This window comes from Rhincodon typus, chromosome 9 (genome assembly GCF_021869965.1).
Source record: "Rhincodon typus isolate 14 chromosome 9, sRhiTyp1.1, whole genome shotgun sequence".
Lineage (NCBI taxonomy): Eukaryota > Metazoa > Chordata > Chondrichthyes > Orectolobiformes > Rhincodontidae > Rhincodon > Rhincodon typus.
The window spans coordinates 8,077,780-8,097,899 of record NC_063340.1 but is presented as its reverse complement, the minus strand read 5'-3'; the positions used below and the strand labels follow the sequence as shown (position 1 = coordinate 8,097,899).

General features: G+C 44.2%; 1 protein-coding gene across 1 annotated transcript in view; it reads left to right on the top strand.

Moving 5' to 3' along the window:
* LOC109930283 (1-phosphatidylinositol 4,5-bisphosphate phosphodiesterase beta-1-like) overlaps positions 1 to 20,120 on the top strand; it is a 601,524-nt gene that overhangs the window by 542,035 nt on the left and 39,369 nt on the right. The window contains exons 26-29 of the mRNA XM_048600897.1: positions 422 to 498; positions 599 to 688; positions 5,538 to 5,595; positions 15,455 to 15,541. Coding sequence (XP_048456854.1) covers positions 422 to 498; positions 599 to 688; positions 5,538 to 5,595; positions 15,455 to 15,541 — 312 coding nt within the window. The remainder of the gene's footprint in view (positions 1 to 421; positions 499 to 598; positions 689 to 5,537; positions 5,596 to 15,454; positions 15,542 to 20,120) is intronic.

Genomic DNA, 20,120 nt, shown 5'->3' with positions numbered 1-20,120 from the left:
CTTTCCTGCTCCTCTGATGCTGCCTGGCCTGCTGCGTTCCTCCAGCTCCACGCTGTGTTACCTCTGTATAATTAACAGCAAGTGTCGCCAGCTTTACCATTATTCGGACAGCAGATTCTAGCCCAATCGCTGTATAGTTGGGGTGAAAAATTACCACGGATATGCAGGAACGTAGAATTGAGGTTAAAATCAGATCAAACAAGATCCTGTTTGAATAGATGAGCAGGCTCAATGGACCAAGTGGCCTAATCTTGTTCCTTGTTCACATAATCACTTAGAAATGAAGGTATCAAGTCTTACACAGGAATGTATATAGAAAGTGCAAAATTATGCATTCTCTCTTGATCTCAGGAAAGTAGGATCTCAGTGATTCTGCTGCAAGGTTGACCTGTTGTTAACAGTGCTTTTTTAATTTTCACAGCTCGTGCAAAAGCTGACAGAAGTAGCTGAGGAATGCCAAGCCAACCAGTTGAAGAAACTGAAGGAGCTCTGTGAAAAGTAAGCCCCTGACGTACAACGTTCATGACTTTTCAGTTGGCAAATCTCCAGCTGAGATTTTGCGAAGGCGAGTCAATTTTTCTTCTGCCATTCTTTCCAGGGAGAAGAAGGAACTGAAGAAGAAAATGGACAAAAAGCGTCAGGAGAAGATCACTGAGGCGAAGTCGAAAGACAAGAATCAGATGGAAGAGTGAGTCTTCTTCAGTCTGTGCGCAAGACACGTTGTTTTATTATTCAGTGCAGCTTAGTTGCTGAACGCTGGCAAATTCTCTGTGTTTTTGTTTTGAAACGTAAATGATGCTTTAAAGACATGAAGCCAGCGAGAGCAGAGAGTCACTTTCGAGTCCCCATTCACCCCCACCCCTCCTCTCCCTACCCTGGAGTTGGCTTTCAACGTGGCAAGCAATGCAGTCTTCTGTTCTTCAAATGGGAGAACAGCCCATGGGAATCAACAGATTAAGTTGTCACCACCCCCATTCAGAAACCATCTACTGCTATTTTCAAACGAGTTAGCCCCACCCAATCTAATTTATTCAGACAGCCTGGCTGAAGATTTCTGAATGTTCTCCATTATCCACCACTGAAGTATTGATGAGGGGCAGCATTCCACAAATTGGCTCGAATACATCCAGCTCCTGGTAAATCCTAGATGATTAAATTGAACGTAAAAGCGACCTCTTCTTTAAAAGAAATTATTAGCCACACCAAGGTCCTTCTGTGGCAAAGGGAGTCAGAAATCCCAAGACACGATAAGAAGGAGTCTTTTCAATGAAATGTTTCATCAAGAAGGAATTTTTAAGTTCATATTTGATCTTCCTCAAAGCATACGATAAGATAGAAATTACTTCCCTATTTGGCAGTGGACAAAGACTTGGCTTTTAACACGAGAGTTAAACTACTCCTTTTGAAAAATTCAGTCACATTTACATGCCCATGAATCACAATACACTATAGAGGACGTTGCTTCACTCTAATTGTCCTCAGCAGCAAGTGACTCCTACACTTCGATTAAGATCCCCAGTCAGTGACCTTGGCATTTAAGAGAGACATGAACAGTTTTATCTCTTTATTCACGACAGACAAATGGAGTGTATTTTCCAAAGCGTAGGCAATAGCAATAGATCCTCAATTGCTGGTTGTCAGCTCAGAGGGTTATCTCATTTTGTAGCAGTGTCCATCAAAAGAGCTGGAAGGCTGACTGTGAACTTTTTGAAAATTGTTTCTGATCATTTGTCGGCCTGTTATTCCAAATGATAGTGTTTGATGGAGCACGATTTCAGAAAAAGCAGTGGCACTCCAGAGGCTCTCTCTATTGTTCCTTTTAAAAGGGACCTGCACGAGTGGCTCAAGGGGAAAAATACGGCGAGGCAGTTGGGAAAGGGTCAGGGCAATGGGACTGTCTTCATAGTGTCATGGTTATTGTCATTTAAGTAGGCCATTCAGCCCTTCAGGCCTTTTTCCACCATTCATTGAAATCATGGCTGATCTCTGACCTAATTCACATACCTGCCATATCTGAGATATGTGGAGTCCACACAACCATTGTATGATCAAGTCTTCAATCACTGTTAACAACTGTCTTCCCATTGACGAGATACCACAGTCATTTGATCTTGAAAGTACACAGGAAGCCATCCAGCCCTCTTCTCATGTGCCAGCTCTTTGAAAGAACTATAGCGTACTTTGTCTTTAACAGACTTCACCTTTAAGGACTCCATATGCTGATTATATACAATGTTGTGACTCTGCCTGACAATCTCTGCTATGGGTCTGCAAGCTGCACTCACAGAAATCAGTTGGTTTTTTTTAATATCTGATTAATAACTTTTAAAGTGTTTCACTGTTTTAAATAAACTAACCCATGGAATTAATTAATCCCTGACAATCGAGTGATTGTTAGACCATGATCACTGAAATGACAGTATCTGAATAGTGTCACTTCCTTGTCCTTTTCCAACAGCACCTGCATTTTTTTTTCACTTTAGCAACTCATCCAGTTCCCTTTTAAATTATATCTTGAGCCTGTTCCCCCTTTTTTCAAGCATCACATTCCAAAGTTGCAATTTTCTGCAAATTGCTCAAGGTATTGTATATATATGGGGCTAATTCGGTCAGCTATGACCTCACTTGGAAAAATGCTACAAGAACCATTTCTGTTGGTGTCCCAGAGCTCTGTGACTCTGAGGTCACAATAGATAAATTCAAAAATCTGACCTTGCCGAAACTGAATCTGAAAGGAACCTCTTCAGAATAAAAAATATATACACATATAATGGTGGTGCGGCTTCCAACAGAACTCCATCATTGCAAGTGTGATAATAGACCGAGGTTCCACATTCATAGACACAGCAGGATGAGAGTGATAGAAGCAGTTTGTTTAGCTCTTTCTTTCTGACGGAGATTATGGAGTCTCTAAACAGCTCACTGCGAACTCTGAGTGTATGTCTCGATACTTAAACTATTGGCAAATAACAACTGCCCGAATCTGCTGTTGATTTCCTGGGATCCAACTGTGCCAGGTGTGAATGTGAAGGTTTTATTTACTGCAAATGCTGCATTCTATTGTCCAAGGATTTAGTTCCAATCGTTATTCGAGCTGAACACAAGAAGCTGTGCTGCTTTGAATGTGAACATCTGATGCACTTTGTGACATTTGTTTCTATATTTTGGGGTGGGGTAATATCAGTGCCTGCCCCACACCCACACCTCTTTCATTCTTTCTGTCTCTGTAATAACGTGGATGTAAAATTGGTTGTTTTATCTCTGAAGTATATTCGCTGCTCCCTAATCCTGCACAGCAGTTAGCAATGTTGGCACAAACACATGGGATGTGGATGAGCTGTCTTAATGTATTAAAAACCGAAAGAACTGCGGATGCTGGAAATCAGGAACAAAAACAGAAGCTGCTGGAAAAGCTCAGCAGATCTGGCAGCACCTGTGGAGAGAAATCAGAGTTAACGTTTCGGTTTCAGTGACCCTTCCTCAGAACTGTCTTAATGTATTATTAGTTGACTTGTAAAGCTGTTGCCGACCACGATTTGGAATGTTACGTAGGCTTCGTTCATTTACCTTGGGTGTCACAGCTACAGATGTTGGTCTGGATTTTCCTATCAGGGTAGTGGTGAACATTAGGTGCCTGAACCAGGACTGCAACATGGTACCTTTTCCATGCTTAGGGACTGGATCCCTCAGGCACCACAGAGAATTGACATTGTCCCCAAAGTTTCATGCTTGATGCCTTGATCATGCCCAGAGATTTACTTCCTTGGAACAGCGTAGCAAGATTAGGTCCTTTGACCCTTCAAGTCTGCTTCCTCATTCAACATGATCATAGCTCAATGAACATAGAATCGTATCATAGAAGCCCTACAGTGTGGAAACAGCCATTCAGCCCATTGAGTTCACACCGACCCTCCGAAGAGCATCCCACCCAGACCCATCCCCCTTCCCTTGTAACCCTGCATTTCCCATGGCTAACCCACCTAGCCTGCACATCCCTGGACACTATAGGGCAATTTAGCATGGCCAATCCACCTGAACCTGCACATCCTTTGGATGGTGGGAGGAAATTAGAAGAAATCCACACAGACACAGGAAGAATGTGCAAATTCCACCCAGACAGTCACCCGAGCCTGGAACCGAACCCGGGTCTGTGGACCTGGGAGGCAGCAGTGCTAACCACTGAGTCAGCATGCCGCCATATCCTTGCTTTCTTTACATGTCCCTTGATGCTGTTAAAATCTGAAAAAAAAATTTCTTTCTTGAAAACACTCAGTAATTTGGCCTCCATAGCCTTCTCTGGTAGAGAATTCCACAGGTTCTCAATCCTTTGAGTGAAAAAATATTTCCTCATTTCAGTCCTAAATGTACCCTTAGACTCCCCAACCAGGGAAAACATCCGACATGCATCCAGTCTTTACAGCCCTGTTAGAATTTTATGAATTTCAATCAGATCCCCTCTCATCCTTCTCATCTCTAGTAAATACAGACCCAGTTATAGAATCGTAGAGTTGTACAGCACGGAAACAGACCCTTTGGTCCAACTTGTCCATGCTGACCAGATATCCTAGATAAATCTAATCCCATTTGCCAGCACTTGACCGATATCCCTCTAAACCCTTCCTATTCATGTACCCATCCAGATGTCTTTAACATATTGTAACTGTACCAGCCTCCACCACTTCCTCTGGCAGTTCATTCCATACACACACCATCCTCTGTGTGAAAGGTTGCCCCTTAGGCCCCTTTTAAATCTTTCCCCTCTCACCTTACACCTATGCCCTCTAGTTTTGGACTCCCCTACCCTGGGGAAAAGACCTTGGCTATTCATCCTATCCATGCCCCTCATGATTTTATAAACCTCTATAAGGTCACCCCTTAGCCTCCAACACTCCAGGGAAAATAGCCCCAGCCTATTCACCCTCTCCCTATAGCTCAAACCCTCCAATCCAAGCAACCTCCTTGTAAATAGTTTCTGCGACAATTCAAGATCTTTTCTACAGCAGGGAGATCAATCCGTCTTCATAGGACAGTCCTCCCATTCCTGGTGTCATCCTAGTGAACATCTACTTCAGTCTCCCTTTGGAAAGTCTATCTCTTCCTAGGTAGGGAGACCATAACTCCCTGTAGTACTCCAGATGTGGTCTCACCAAGAACCCATATAACTGCAGTAAGACATCCCTACTTCCGAACTCTTGCAGTGAAGGCCAAAACACCATAAAGAAAGTTTACTTTCCTGACCTTTTGTGCACAGGAAGTTAGATCTACGATAGTGGAGGACACATAAGCTTTAGACTGATTGAACAATATAGTCATAGTTGTGAATTGTATCTTGAGCATGGCTAAGCTAACAGAGACATTCTTTGTCGCCTGGTGTTCAATCCACATGACTGATTCAGAACATTAAGGATTATTCTTTTCAAAGAAGTGTCACTTGAATTTCTACTGACACTGTTATGCTGGAGATTAATAGGATCAGACCAAAAAAAAGAGTAGTGCATTAAATTCAACACCTGAACACATTTACTATCTGATTGCAGGGAGAAGACTGAAATCATCCGAACTTACATTCACGAAGTCGTGCAGTCAATTAAAAGGGTAAGTAGCAAATATTTCTAATCTACTTTCCTCAAGCTGAGGCTTTGTAAGTGCTTTATCTTTTCTGATGCCCTTTTGAAGGTGAGAGAACCTGATGAAGAGAATGTTTTTCTAATTTTGGCTCAACACTATCAGGGCTCCCACATTGAGGTTTAAGGTAAATCTGTCCGTATATAACGTCAACAAAACCTCCTCATCCCAATACTGAAAGAACACCTTATTTATGTTTTATATCCATTGCCCATTACACACATGTTTGGTGTCTGTGCAGTTGGCAACAGTGAGTCATAGAAAATTGTGTCCAGCCATAGGATAGGTTCTTGTCTGAATTTAGACCTGTGGGGAAGCATCATACCACCCATGAGTAACATCAAGAGCTTTCACTTTCCCCTCCCCTGGCTGACCATCCATAATAAGGCCAGAATTGTTGTCAGTCAGATCAACTATTCCCAAGGATGAAAGGTTATGAGGAATATGCAGAAATATAGAGCTGACATTAAAATCTAATCAGCAACGATCCTATTCAATGGCGGCACAGGCTTGAAGAGCAGATGGAACTATTGCTATGTTCATAATACCCATGCCATTACAGATTGCTCACATTGGCTTCACCCAGTGAGCAGCCTTTCCTGTGTTCTCAAGCCGTGGTTGAATGTGACAGTCTGAATGTCCAGCCTTGGCCCTCCATGTAGCACTTACACACCACAAGGTGTGATGCAGTTCCATATTGAAGGACAAACTCACTCTGTTTCCCTGCGCCTCTGATTCTCTCCCACGACCCTCTTTGTATATTCAAGCTTCAGCATGAGTTTACACGTTTTCTGATCAACCTGTTCGGAGATTTATGACACACCTGTAGAACCCAGATCTCCTGGCCCAGAGATAGGGTCACTACCACTGTGCCACATTCATCATCCACCTCGTGGTGATTAGTTTATACCGTGTCAATTTGAAAGGTTATTTAGAGGTAAGGCCTTACCAACCTGTTCTGTTTGTTTTTGTTGCGATGGTGCCACACATTTATCTGAATGGACTACACCTTGAGAGCTCTCCTGATTTTTTAAAAATTCATTCATGGGATGAGGGCATCGCTGGCCAGGCAGCATTTATTGCCCGTCCCTAATTACCCAGAGGGCAATTAAGAGTCAACCACATTGCTGTGAGTCTGGAGCCACAAGTAGGCCAGACCATCTTAGGATGGCACATTTCCTCCCACCGAGGGCATTAGTGACCCAGATGGGTTTTTACAACAATCGACAATTGTTGCTAGACTTTTTATTCCAGATTTCTTTCTTTATTCATTCACGGGATGAGGGCGTCACTGGCTCGGCAGCATTCATTGCCCATCCCTAATTGCCCGGGGGTGGTTATGAGTCAACCACATCACTGTGGGTCTAGAGCCACATATAGGCCGGACCATGGTGGGATTCGAACCCATGCCACCATTCAGCCTGGGGTTCTGGATTATTAGTGCACTGACATTACCAATACACCACCACCCAATTAAAAGGCATTTTCAAATGCATGGAGTCTTAAGCAGCATTAGGAATTTAGAATGTTAGGGACGGGCAATAAATGCTGGTCCAGCCAGCAATGCCCTCATCCCATGAATGAATTTTTAAAAAATGATCAGGACAGCACTGGAACAGGCCCTTCAGCCCAGGATGTCTGTGCTGACCATGCTGCCATTCTAAACTAATCCCACCTGCCTGCACATGGTCTGTATCTGTCTATTCCCTGCCTGTCCCTCCATCTGGCTAAGTGCCAGTTAAATGTTTCTATCTTATCTGCTTCCGTCACCTCCCCTGGCGCCACGTTCCAGGCGCCTACCACCCTCTGTGTAAAGAAAACTTGCCTCGCACATCTCCTTTAAACTTTCCCCCTCTCAGCTTAAACCTATGCCCCCTATTTCCACCCCGTGAAAAAGACTCCATCCAAGCCTCTCGTAATTTTATCTCCTTCTGCCAGGTTGACCCTCAGCCTCTGAAGCTCTAGCGAAAACAATCCAAGTTTGTCCAACCTCTCCTTGTCGCTGAGACACTCCAATCCAGGCAACAAAGCCTCTTTTCCGTCCTCCCCAAAGCCTCCACAAGCCTCCTATAGGAAGGGAGAAGAATATCAGTTGCTCTTTCCTGTTTCGATTTAGGGAGATTTGGGGAGTAAGCTTTAAGCCTTAATGTACAAATTATATAAACTGATGATATGATGTGTTTGCGAACAACTGTTGTGTACTACTCACTAATCCTGCAGTGACTATGCCACAGTTGCTGATTACGTGGATAATTTCATCACGAATTGCAATTATACAGCACTCTGACTGCCAAAGGGAGAATCAAACAGACAAAAACATGGAGTGAAACTGTGTGTAATAAACAGGATATATACATATGTATAAAATACGGAAATTTGCCTGATAAATTTCAGTCAAGAAAGCAATTGTCCAACTAATCTCAGGGTTCCTGCTTTGCTCTCATTCTCTTTGCTGTCATCAAGGCTGTCTCCAGCAGAGGGAACCAGGTCCACAAGGTAACGGTGTTCATTTGACTGGGTCCTGACTGATAACGTGGATGATCATTGGGGAATGAAGCTAAAACTGAATAGAAAGCTGAACACGTGGATCTTCCGAAGGGTCTGGTTTCTCTGGTAAATTAATCAAATCCACTCCCCAGCAAGATTATCAATCCTGGGAAATTTTGCTGGATCTTATCAAAGAGAGCTAGGTCTGAGCTGAGCTCAGACACTCCATCTCTGCCAGTTCCTGCTCTCTTGGGAAATGTTTGGCCCCCTTTAGTTGTCATTCCCACAAAAGGTGCTTTCCACTAACTGGTGTGCGGGCATCCCATTTTAGGGTTTGGAATAATTCAGCTATTCTGGCCGCTTGGCATTTTGCTTCAATGACATCAACGGCAAATCGATTCTACAGTATGATTTGATCTGTGTCTTTGCTAACCTCTACCATAGAATTATAGAGTCCCTGCAGTGCAGAAAGAGACCAGTCGGCCTATCGAGTCTGTACTGACCCTCCGAAGAGCATCCCACCCAGACCCTAACCCAACCCTGTAACCCTCCATTTCCCATGGCTAACCCACCTAGCCTGCACATTCCCAGACTCTCCGGACACTTTAGCATGGCCAATCCACCCAACCTGCACATCTTTGGACTGTGGGAGGAAACCGGAGCACCCGGAGGAAACCCACGCAGACCACAGGAAGAATGTGCAAACAGACAGTTGCCCAAGGCTGGAATCGAACTGGCGTTGTGAGGCAACAGTGCTAACCACTGAGCCTCTGTGCCACCCATTGCTGTTTATTCAAAAGGTTTGGCATGCACGTTCGTGTGAGTGATAATGCAGGCATTTTTGCTGGCATGGGATTGTGGGCCAAATGGCCTGTTTCTCTGCGCCTGTGTAAGTTTGAATGCGAACTGTTTTGTGTAGTCCCAGGAGAAACGTAGTGCCTTTGCCCCTATTATTGAATTTCCAGTTTAAATATATCAAGCTTAATATCTGGACCAGACAGGTTGGCTCTGATTTGCCAAGGCATTACCCTGAGAAATAAGCCAGAGTGTAACTGTCACATGTTTTACTGAGGTCAGAAATCACACCACGCCAGGTGTCATGTGATTTCTGACCTTGTCCACCCCAGTCCAACACCGGCACCTCCACATCTTGTTTTATTGAGTTGAAACATTCGTAATGCATGCGCATTTTTCTTTGGTTTGCTCCTCGTATATTGATATATGAAACTTCCAGTACAGCCAAGTTCACCACACAGTAAACGCAACTGACAATGCTGATTCAGTTGTCAGTGTAACTCTTCACACACTGGACTATTTAGCAAATTCTATCCAATCACAGAATCTAATACCGGACACTTTGTTTGGAGTTTTGCAACTCCCTCCCTAATAATATTGTGAGTGGCCCTGCACTCCAAGTGTTCAAGAAGGCAGCTTATCTCCACCTCCTCCGGGGAAATTAGGGACAAACTATAAACGCTGGCCTCACCAGTGATGCCCACAACACATGGACAAGTAACAAAATTAGGGTGGAGCAGTGGCTCAGTGGTTAGCACTATAGCCTCACAGCATCAGGGACCTGGGTTCAATTCCAGCCTCATGCAACTGTCTGTGTGGAGTTTGCACATTCTCCCCGTGTCTGCGTGGGTCTCCTCCGGGCGCTCCGGTTTCCTCCCACAGTCCAAAGATGTGCAGGATTTGGTGGATTGGCCATGCTAAATTGCCGCATAGTGTCCAGGGATGCGCAGGTTGGGTGGGTTAGCCATGGCAAATGCAGGGTAAGTGGGTAGGATACTCTTCAGAGGGTCGGTATGGACTCAATGGGCCAAATGACCAGTTTTCATACTACAGGGATTCTATGATCTTTGAAAACGTTCTGTATGGCCAAGCAATGTTCACCTGACTGGTGTTCCATGCAGCGCCTCTTGACTACTAGACTAATGGCCTCACCATCTGTCCTCTTCAGTTTGACTACTTGCAGAGTGGAGTATTAGCCAAGCCAAACCTGCACAAATGGAGTTGGAGCATCTTGGTATTGGCGCGGTAGCTGGTTTGGTTAAGCTTTGCTAGCAATCCTTCACAGCTTAATTTCGACACACGCAAGGGATTATGATCAGGGTACCGTACCTCTAATGGAAGCAGTGGTAATATCGCCAGATTATTAATCCAGAAGCCCAGGCTAAAGTTCTGGGAGCATGTGTTCCAATCCCACTGTGGCAGAGGGTGGTAATTTTCAGTGAAAAGAAAACTGTGGAATGAAATAACAACTATGTAACTGATTGTATAAAAACAGATCTAGTTCATTTTTTTCTGGGAAGGAAATCTGGTCTAGCTTACGTGTGACTGCAGACTCTCAGCAAGGTAGTTTAACTGTTAAATCCCATTTGGGCATTAGGAATGGGCAATGAATGCTGCTCCAGCCAACGACACCCACACCTCATAAAAAAGGTCAAAGGGCATGCTCTGCTGGTTGCACCAATGTAACATGCTGCGTGTCAGTGACACCTCCTCCAGGGTTGCTATAGAGAGGAGTTTCACACCCAAAGGGCCCAATAGAAACACTATCCTAAGCCAAGATGTAGAAATGATATGGCATTAACCTCTGCGGATGTGAACGTCTTGCAAATTGTATCTGCATCAGTTCACAGGGTCTTCCATTCCCAACGTTTAAATCGGAACCATCTGTTTCAGCCTGAGAAAGCAAAATGAGGAATGTGGACTGTTTAGTTTGGGAGAATGCGCATCATTCTGATGTTGCTTCCTTACGAGACATTTCGTTATGCAGACAGAACAGGGGAATCATTTCTCAACCTTAACCATGTACGTTTTGAGAGAGTGAAATTCAGATAAACAATTTTTAATATTAAGGTATTTTCGCAGTGAGTTTAAAAGTTACTGTGAAGGTACCTCCTTCTGAACCTCTCCCCTCGCCTGAGGCATGGTAACCGCAACCCCCCCAGGTTAAACTAACCACCAGTCATCTCTCTCTCTCTCTCTCTCTAATGAGAGAGCAGCCCTGCGGTCTGATAGGGCTACTACAAGTTTACCAAGAGCAATGGCAGATATTTTAACATGTGGCAGACATAATGGACACAGCTTACACACGAGTTTTAAATGGGAAATGCAAAACATGCAAAGTATGAGAACATTTTTTTTCCAGGTAAGTTTACTTGTCTCAGGAATCATCACCAGCTTAGAAGCATGTTAACCGTATTATATGGGATGTAATATCTAATTGTGGCTTTAATGCACTGTCCACTTAGGTCAGATACCACTGAGACTTTTATTTGGTCACTTATTGGATGTGGGTGTCACCGGCTGGGCCAGCATTTCTTGCCCATCCCTAGTTGCCCTTGAGAAGGTGGTGGTGAGCTGCCTTCTGGAACTGCTGCAGTCCTCCTACTGTGGGTTGACCCATAAAACCATTAGGGAGGGAATTCCAGGATTTTGACCCAGCGACAGTGAAGGAAAGGCGATATATTTCCAAGTCAGGATGGTGAGTGGCTTGGAGGGGAACATGCAGGTGGAGGTGTTCCCACATATCTGCTGCCCTTGTCACTCTGGAAGTAGGTTTGGAAGGTGCTGTCTAAGGAGCCTTGGGAAGTTACTGCAGTGCATCTTGTAGATGGTACACACTGCTGCAATTGAGCGTCGGTGGATACTTGTGGTTGTGAGTTGGAGAGTAACCTCGATTGGTATCGGTATTTTTCAATCTGGGCTTTAACATCTGTTGGAGGGATTTTGTTTTTTCCATTTCCAATGTTTAAACCAGGTCCATCAATTTCAAAGCTGATAACAAAACGACTGGAGTCACTCCGACACTTCACAAGTGCAGCCTCGGAGTAGGGTAGGGACAGCATTGCCAATGGCTGTGAGGGTGACAATGGCAATGAATTTTTACCTGTGCTTGGTGGTTTTGCTGGGAATGCAGGTCTCCTCATGGTGCAGGGACCCAGTGATTGTGGACCCACCTCAGTCTGCCTCGTATCAGAATCAAAAGAGATTCCACTTCCTCCGTAAGCTGGTACGGACAATGCATTATGAATGTTAAAGCCATCAGCCAAGGATGGTTCACTCAATTGATTCCAGTATTGAAAGGTTTGTTTTATCAGGAGAGGTTGAGCAGGTCAGGCCTATACTCCCTGGAGTTTAGAAGGATGAGTCAAGATCTAATTGAGGTACATAAGCTGCTCCAAATCCAGTAGACGATGACAAGCTGATTCCTCTTGTGGGATAATCCAGAACAAGAGAGGTCATGGTTTCAGGATGAGGGGTAGCAGATTTAAGACAGAGATGAGGAGGAATTCTCTCACAGGTTTGTGAATCTGTGGAATTCATTTCCCTAGAGTGCGGTGGACACTGAATAAATTTAAAGAGGGTTTTTAATTGGTAATGGATTGAAGGGTTGCGGGGAGCAGGCAGAAAATCGGAGTTGAGACTGAGATGAGATCGGCCATGATCGTATTAAATGGTGGAACAGACCCGAGGGGCTGAATGGCCTGCTCCTGCTCCTAGTTCTTTTGTTTTCTCGGTGACTTCCTTGGCAAGTGGCAGTCATACAAACAGCCAGCTGTATTCACACTGCCTTGCAAAGCCAAAGGATGGTAATTAAGGGATCAAGTGTTATCCCCCGACTATATGACTGATGACTTTGGCCCACAAGCCCTACATGTGGATGTACACCAACAGTGCAATGGAGATTTTGGTGCCACAGGAAATGTGATGATGCAGACCACTAGCATGCCGAAGCAATGCTTCTGCCACATGGCAGAGATGTCATGACTCAGGGTGGTCTGCCACCTTTCATTCATCCCGTCCATCACAAAAGGTTAGCCCTTGCCACCGCTTATCTGATGAGCAATCGAGGAGCAGGAAGAGGGGGAGGACAAAATCTCAACAGTCTCTTTCTGCCCATCTTACCATGAAGAAAGCATCAGGTGCAGTTCTGGTCAATCTCCCCATCCACCAACACTCCCATTCTTTGTCTTCTCTACATCACTTGGTCATGATGCAAAATAAAATCCACCATGGAATAAACACCCTGAACCACATTTATAAATGAAATGAGATGTGTTGTGCATAGAGACCTTGCACATTCCAGTCTTATGTGTGCTGTTCTGGTGCCCCTATGCAATGCCACATCAGTGACTACAGCATCACTGGTGGAAGGCTGATGGTTCTCAAATGCCCCTAAAAAAGCTCTCGGTTTCGAAAGCTTGGCATCGCTTGCCATTTCAAAACAAGCAGCAAGCCATCTAGGCCTGTTGAGAATAGCAAGGGTACTGGGACAGGGTCAAGGGTTAGGAGGGCGAATGGGGACTGCCTGAGAAAGGCCGGGAGCCTCAAACTCCATACAGCCACTAAGGTGGCACCTCAGAAACCAGAGTGACCATTTGGAGGACAGATTGCTGGACTGCCGGGCACACTCGGCCAACCACTTTGCACACTGTGCCACCTCAGCCTTGGTGGTTGTGCTGGGTGGCACGATGGCTCAGTAGTTAGCACTGTTGCCTCACAGCGCCAGGGACACGGGTTCAATCCCACCCTCAGGCGACTGTCTGTGTGGAGTTTGCTCATTCTCCCTGTATCTGCGTGGGTTTCCTCCTGGTGCTCCGGTTTCATTCCACAGTTAGAAGATGTGCAGGTTAGTGTGGATTGGCCATGCTAAATTGCCCCATAGTGTCCGGGGATGTGCGGTCTGGGTGAGTTAGCTGTACGAAATACAGGGTTACGTGGATAGGGTAAAGGGTGGGCCTGGGTGGGATGCTCTTCCGAGGGTCAGTGTGGACTTGATGGGCCGAATGGCCTGTTTCCACACTGTAAGGATTCTATGATTCTACTCTGAGCTTCCACGTTGAGTGGCTGTTGTTGGTTCATACCACCATGGCAAATGTAACAAGACGGTGAATGGGTTGGCCATCACTTCTGTGTTGGAAAACATAGTCTCCCAGCTGTACATCAAGTTTTGTATTATGACATAAATTCCACATCAGACTGGCCTGTCCTTTTAAGATAGCTGCATGGCATTACTGCATGTCACAGTCCAATATTCCACCTGCACATCAGTCACCCTCATCTGTAACACAGTTAGTACAATAACATCAATAAGTACAGAACTCAGACTTTATGTAAGTTTGTGATATGGCAGCCTAGCAAATAAACTTCAAGATATCTGTCTCACAAGAACCCTCCTCTGCAGTAAAGTTACATGGGCTAACGCACAGAAAACCTCAAACCACATCACTAAGCCCTGTGCCAAGTTTGCGCTGGACTCCTCGCTGACAGTATCCGCAGGCTTTCCAAATGCAAGAGAAAGTGTAGTGCATCGATCTGTTTGGTTGATGTGTTGAAGAGCTAGCAGTGTACGAGCCTTTCGCTAAGTGCATGAGGCTGTGTTGGAGAATATAAATGTTTAATGGGTTAGAGTCCTGATTATTACCATATTGACTTCCATGACTACCTGCATCATCCACTTCCTCTTCAACCAGGTCTCCAGTGTAGTATCCTGCTCTCTCCCATGTTTTCATTCATTCCATTCCAACACTTATTCCAGTTCTGTGTAAGAGGCATCAGGTAGGTAGTTTTAAGTGGGGCTTGACAAATTACAAATTTTAGGGATAGTAGGAACTGCAGATGCTGGACAATCCGAGACAACAAGGTGCAGGGCTGGATGAACACAGCAGGCCAAGCAGCATCATAGGAGCAGAGAGGCTGATGTTTTGGGCCTAGACCCTTCATCAGAAAACCCTGTTTAGGAATCCACCACAGACTCCTACAGTGTGGAAGCAGGCCATTCAGCCCATTGAGTCCACACCGACCCTCCCACCCAGACTCACACGCCTACCCTGTAATCCTGCATTTCCCATGGCTAATCCACCTAGCCTGCACACTATGGGGCAAATTAGCATGGCCAATCCACCCAAACTGCACGTCTTTGGGCAGCGGGAGGGGACCCACACAGACACAGGGGAGAACATGCAAACTCCACAATTGCCCGAGTCCAGGTTCGAACCCGGGTCCTTGGTATCGTGAGGCAGCAGTGCTAACCACTGAGCCATCGTGGCCCTCCAGTCACTGAGGAGCACCGGGACAAGCAAAGGCATGTGGCACTGCATCACCCAATGATGCACCCATAGTGGAAGTGAAGAGGCAGCACATGGCTGCACTATGTTGAACAGTCTCCAGCTAATCACAGATTGTGATCCCTGTGAGTCTCGGGTGCAAATTTTGTAGCAAAAAATCATCAGACACCCTTGTCATATGTGATTGCGTCTTATTGCTCATCTGCAACGACTCATTGCTCTTTCCACAGATAGCACTTCATATTTCTTTCTTGTCTCCCCAGTTGGAAGATGCGCAGAGCAAAAGGCAAGAGAAGTTGGTGGACAAACACAAAGAGATGCAGCAGCAAATTCTGGATGAGAAACCTAAGGTACAATTCCATGACTGGAACTGGCTAACATATGGAATTAAATGATACATGATTAAGGGGCTGCCAGTAATATACCCAAGGAACTTCCAAGAATGAGGCAGAAATGTTGCAGTCAGAGGGCTTTTCTTTTTCAGTTTCTATACAGTTATTAAGCCGCTTCAGAGACTTTTAAGCGACTCTTGGATAGGCACATGGAGGATAGTAAAATGTAGGGTATGCAGGGTAGATGATCTTAGTAGGATAATAGGTCAGCACAGCATCGTGGGCCGAAGGGCTTGTACTGTGCTGTACTGTTCTATGTTCTATAAGTTGGTGGTTAGGTATATATAGGTTTAGCTATGATCCGTCAGTCAGAATGAGACTGCCTGTTATATTCCGTTTTGTTCCATTCCCTTACATTTCTGTGCTCAAATTTGGTCAGTATATCTACATCTTAATCCATGCTGAAGGGTATGAAGACTTGCACTCAATAAGGGAGAGCAAATGTTCATTAGATCGGTGCCGGGGATGGGCGTTGTCGACGTTTGGTGAGAGTTTGAGTAAATTAGGCCCGTATTGTCTGGATTCTGGAATAACGAGGGATGAACGAGAGGCGAAACACACAAGATCCTGAAGGGCCTGACAAGGTAGATGCTAAGATGTTGTTTCTGCTGGTCAAGGAATCTAAGATAGTGGGGAGGCAGTGGGGGATGGGAAGAGTCTCAGAATAAATGGTTGATCATTTCAGACTGAAATGAGGAGAAGCCTCTTCATAAATGTCGTGGAATTTATGGAATTTGGATGGTGCATTCTTGAACATATTTCAGGTCGACTTCGGCAGATTTTGGTCTCTCAAGGAGTATAGGAAGCTGGAAGGAAAATGTAATTGAAGCCCAAAGGCTGGCTGTGACTGTACTGAATGGTGAAACAGGATCAACAGACCAATTGGTCTCTGCCTGTTACTATTTCTTGATGTTTCTGAGTTAATCTCATCATTTTGTGTTGTAATTGTTGTGTGAGTTTTGACTGTGATTATTATGAGGAATTTACAGCACACGTGTGCTGAAACATGTGTGAGTTATAGATATGTTCATATAATTTTTAGGTTGCGGATTTCAAATTAGTGACATATGGGTGTTGGTTACTTTTGTGAAGCGTTTTTTTCTTAAAAAATGGCCAGAGTGTCCTTCTGGAACCATATCCTAATCCAGTATGCGTCGGAGAACAAGAGACTACACGTCCCCTGGACATTTGATAGAAAATTGTTGATAATGTGGGGGAGGTTACAGCATAAAGGGAGAAGGGTAAAAGTTGAAAGGCATTAACTCACTTTTGATTTAGAATAAAAAAGAATTGATCATTGCTTAGAAAAGTTGGAGACTCAAAGCTTTTGGGGCAGTTTTTTTTTGGAGGAGATCTGACTGGGGTCAAAAGCAAATATGTATTTTTTTTCTCTTAGAAAGGAGGATAAGACAGTTACCTGGAGCGAGAGTTTAACTCCCAGGCCAAGAGTATTTGGTCAGAAATTGGCAGATAATTAAAAGACTCAGAAAGTCTAGGTTTCCAATTTAGTGAGTATTCGTCTAAGAAGATTTTACAGTTTATAAGACAGAACTTGAGAGAAGTTGTTACGTCATACCCAAAGATTTGATACTGAAGGGTCATTTCTCTTTATTTGACTTGCTGTAATGTTGGGGAATAGATGAGACTTTATTCTGCTATGTGTTTAAGATCTTTCAAACCTGTATTCTGGATTCAGATTCTATTTTTTCTTCTTTTATGTGATAAGCATCTTATTTGTGATTAAAGAAAACTTTCTAGATGTATTTCATAGTGAGAGAGAGAATAGTCACCAAGGTAAAGTGTTCTATTGTGCTCTTTGATGAGTACCAACATTGAGGGAGAGGATAAAGCTCCTAATCAGCCTATTTAGAGATGTCATGACATGACATGACTCTGGAGTGGGTAGGGCTTGAACCCAGGCCTCTTGGCTTAGAGGTAGGGATATTGCCACTGCATCACAAGAACCCCCAAGAGAATGAAGCTAATTGTGTGAGGCAGAAACCAAGATGCACTGCTTTTCTTTATGGAAAGAGTTTATTCACTTCCCTAGTCTCACACCTCAGTATCACAGCCATTCCCTACTATATGTGCTCAAACATAGTTAATATCCACCACCACTTGTTTCATTTACAATTACATTAACAGGCCTTAACAATGCAATGGACCACACAGAAAGAGACTGAATTTATCCCACTTCGACGATGAGCAGCTGAAGAAGTCAATGTTTCATGTGTCTCATTTCGTCTGTTGTTAATCTGGCCAACGGTTGCTCATGGTCCATAAACTACTGATTCACCAAAATCATTGCAGTGCCATTTGCCTTGGACACCAACACAGTTAAAGTGACGGTGAATCACTTCCCATTGGTTTCAGAAGAATCAGTCGCTGACTTTACCATTGCCTGTTATGCACCACAGCCCATAAACAATTTCACGACAAATGTTAACTCACAACATTTATACAGCCTTACGGCTCAGAACGAGACCATTCTGCATCAGTTCTTTCCACTTCGTCCCACTTCCCCCTGATGTTTTCCCTTTTCAGTGAGTGAGGCATAAAATTAGGCAGCATGCCTGTCCATCCTTGCCCCCACCAGTGCAACTTTATTAGTCTTAGTAAAGTCATCTGGTAGCCATGGGCCAACTGAAAATCTTAAATTGCTAATTGATGGGACTTAAAGGCCTTATCCCACTGCCGCTGGGACTTCACCAAGAGCAGAACAGACCCATGCAAAGTGTCTAGCCTCGCAGCTTTCGCTGGGTGTGTATGTGAACGGTAAGGTTTGGGGCATGACCCCTCAGAAGCCACCCCCTTAAATTTCCTGTATTTCCTCTCCCTCGCCACCAAAGCCCTGCCCCATTTACCTATAAATCCAGCTCCATGGCATCCCATTCTTGGGGACTGGCACCAATCCCCTCAGTGGCCACCATCCCTGGTGGTGTTATTGGGACCAGAAAGCTGGCAGCTAGCAGGTCAGCCATTGTTTCCCAGAGGCAAGTCTTCCTCCCTGGGTGAGGACAGCTGTGAAATGGTTGCAGGCTAGGTCAGCAGAGTGCATCCTCACTATTTTCTCCTGGGCACTGCGAAATCCAAACCATGTCCCAAGGTCCTCCTTCTGCACAGATGATATTCATATTTTCTGCTCACTTTACCAAGTCTGCTTACCTTTATCATTTTGCAGGTTAATAGACTGCAAAGGCACTCATTGAACTGACTGAAATGCAGAGAATTAATCCTACCTCTCGAGTGTTCATGGCGATGGATACAATTACACAAAGCTAACAACTGGCTATAGTCATGCCTTGTGTGATTGCACTATAGATGTTTGAACATGAGCAAGTCCCACTGTACTTCTGGAGGTGCTGTATATGCACCTGTGTTGCCCAGATACCATCCTAGCCTATAAAATACACTAACTTTGATGTGAGATAAACCATTTCTGAAATAAAATGGCAATTTTCATTGTATTAATTGCAGCTATTGAATATTATTCAAACAAGCTGTGCACCATGTCAGTAGCATCCTTCATCAAGCTTCTAATTGTGATGAGTTACAAATTCCAATTGCTACCTCAAAGTCCAGTCATTAAAGATGCAGAAGATGACACTTTCCCTCTCCTGTTTCCAGAGTGAGATGTTTTTGTTGCGTGAGGGATAAAAAATTGTCGAGTGTTCTTCAGAACATCAGAAGTTGAAGCACATTGTTGTTCTGCACAGATTTGGAGCTAGACAATGTTTAACCCATTCCATTGCCTCACACATTCTATATCACAATCGCAATCCTAATCACATCGCTATCAGAAGAATGCAGGGGTCTTTAAAACATGAATGGAAATATTACAAGATAATTCCTAATTGAAAATAACACACCCATGAAAACATTTTATTCATCACCATGAAATTACAATGCATGCAAATTAAATATTATTAAATTAAGGGAGTTGATCTAATGTCTTTACCACTGACATTAATTGAGTTTTCACTGAATGGTGAAATATAAATGTATTATTGTAAGGTTAAGCAACACAATGCTAGTGTCATCAAATAACTTAAATGATAGGGTAATTCACAATAGGGCCTCAAAATTCCTTGGGTCATAACGCTGGCTGGTAGACAGTCAGTATAGCCAACTTTATTCACAAACGTCAATATGCGCAAAATGAGAAGATCTCTCTTTGGGCCCCACAACTTTTTTCATCACTTGTCTTCTAAGGGAAAAATGGAGAATCACATCCTGGAATTCCCTCCTTAATAGCATTGTGGGTCAACCCACAGCAGGAGGAATGCAGCGGTTCAAGAAGGCAGCTCACCACCACCTTCTCAAGGGCAACGAGGTGTGGGCAAGAAATGCTGGCTAGCCAGCAACGCCCACATCCCACAAAAAATGAATAGAAAAAAAAAACATAAGATGATCAAAGATGTAACCAGATCTCTTATTTTCCTGGGGGCTGTGTTGGAAGATGGCCACTGTCGTTTTTTCAGATGCCAGCATGTCCTAGTTTCTCCTAGTTACCAACTACTGGCTACCAGTAGTTGGT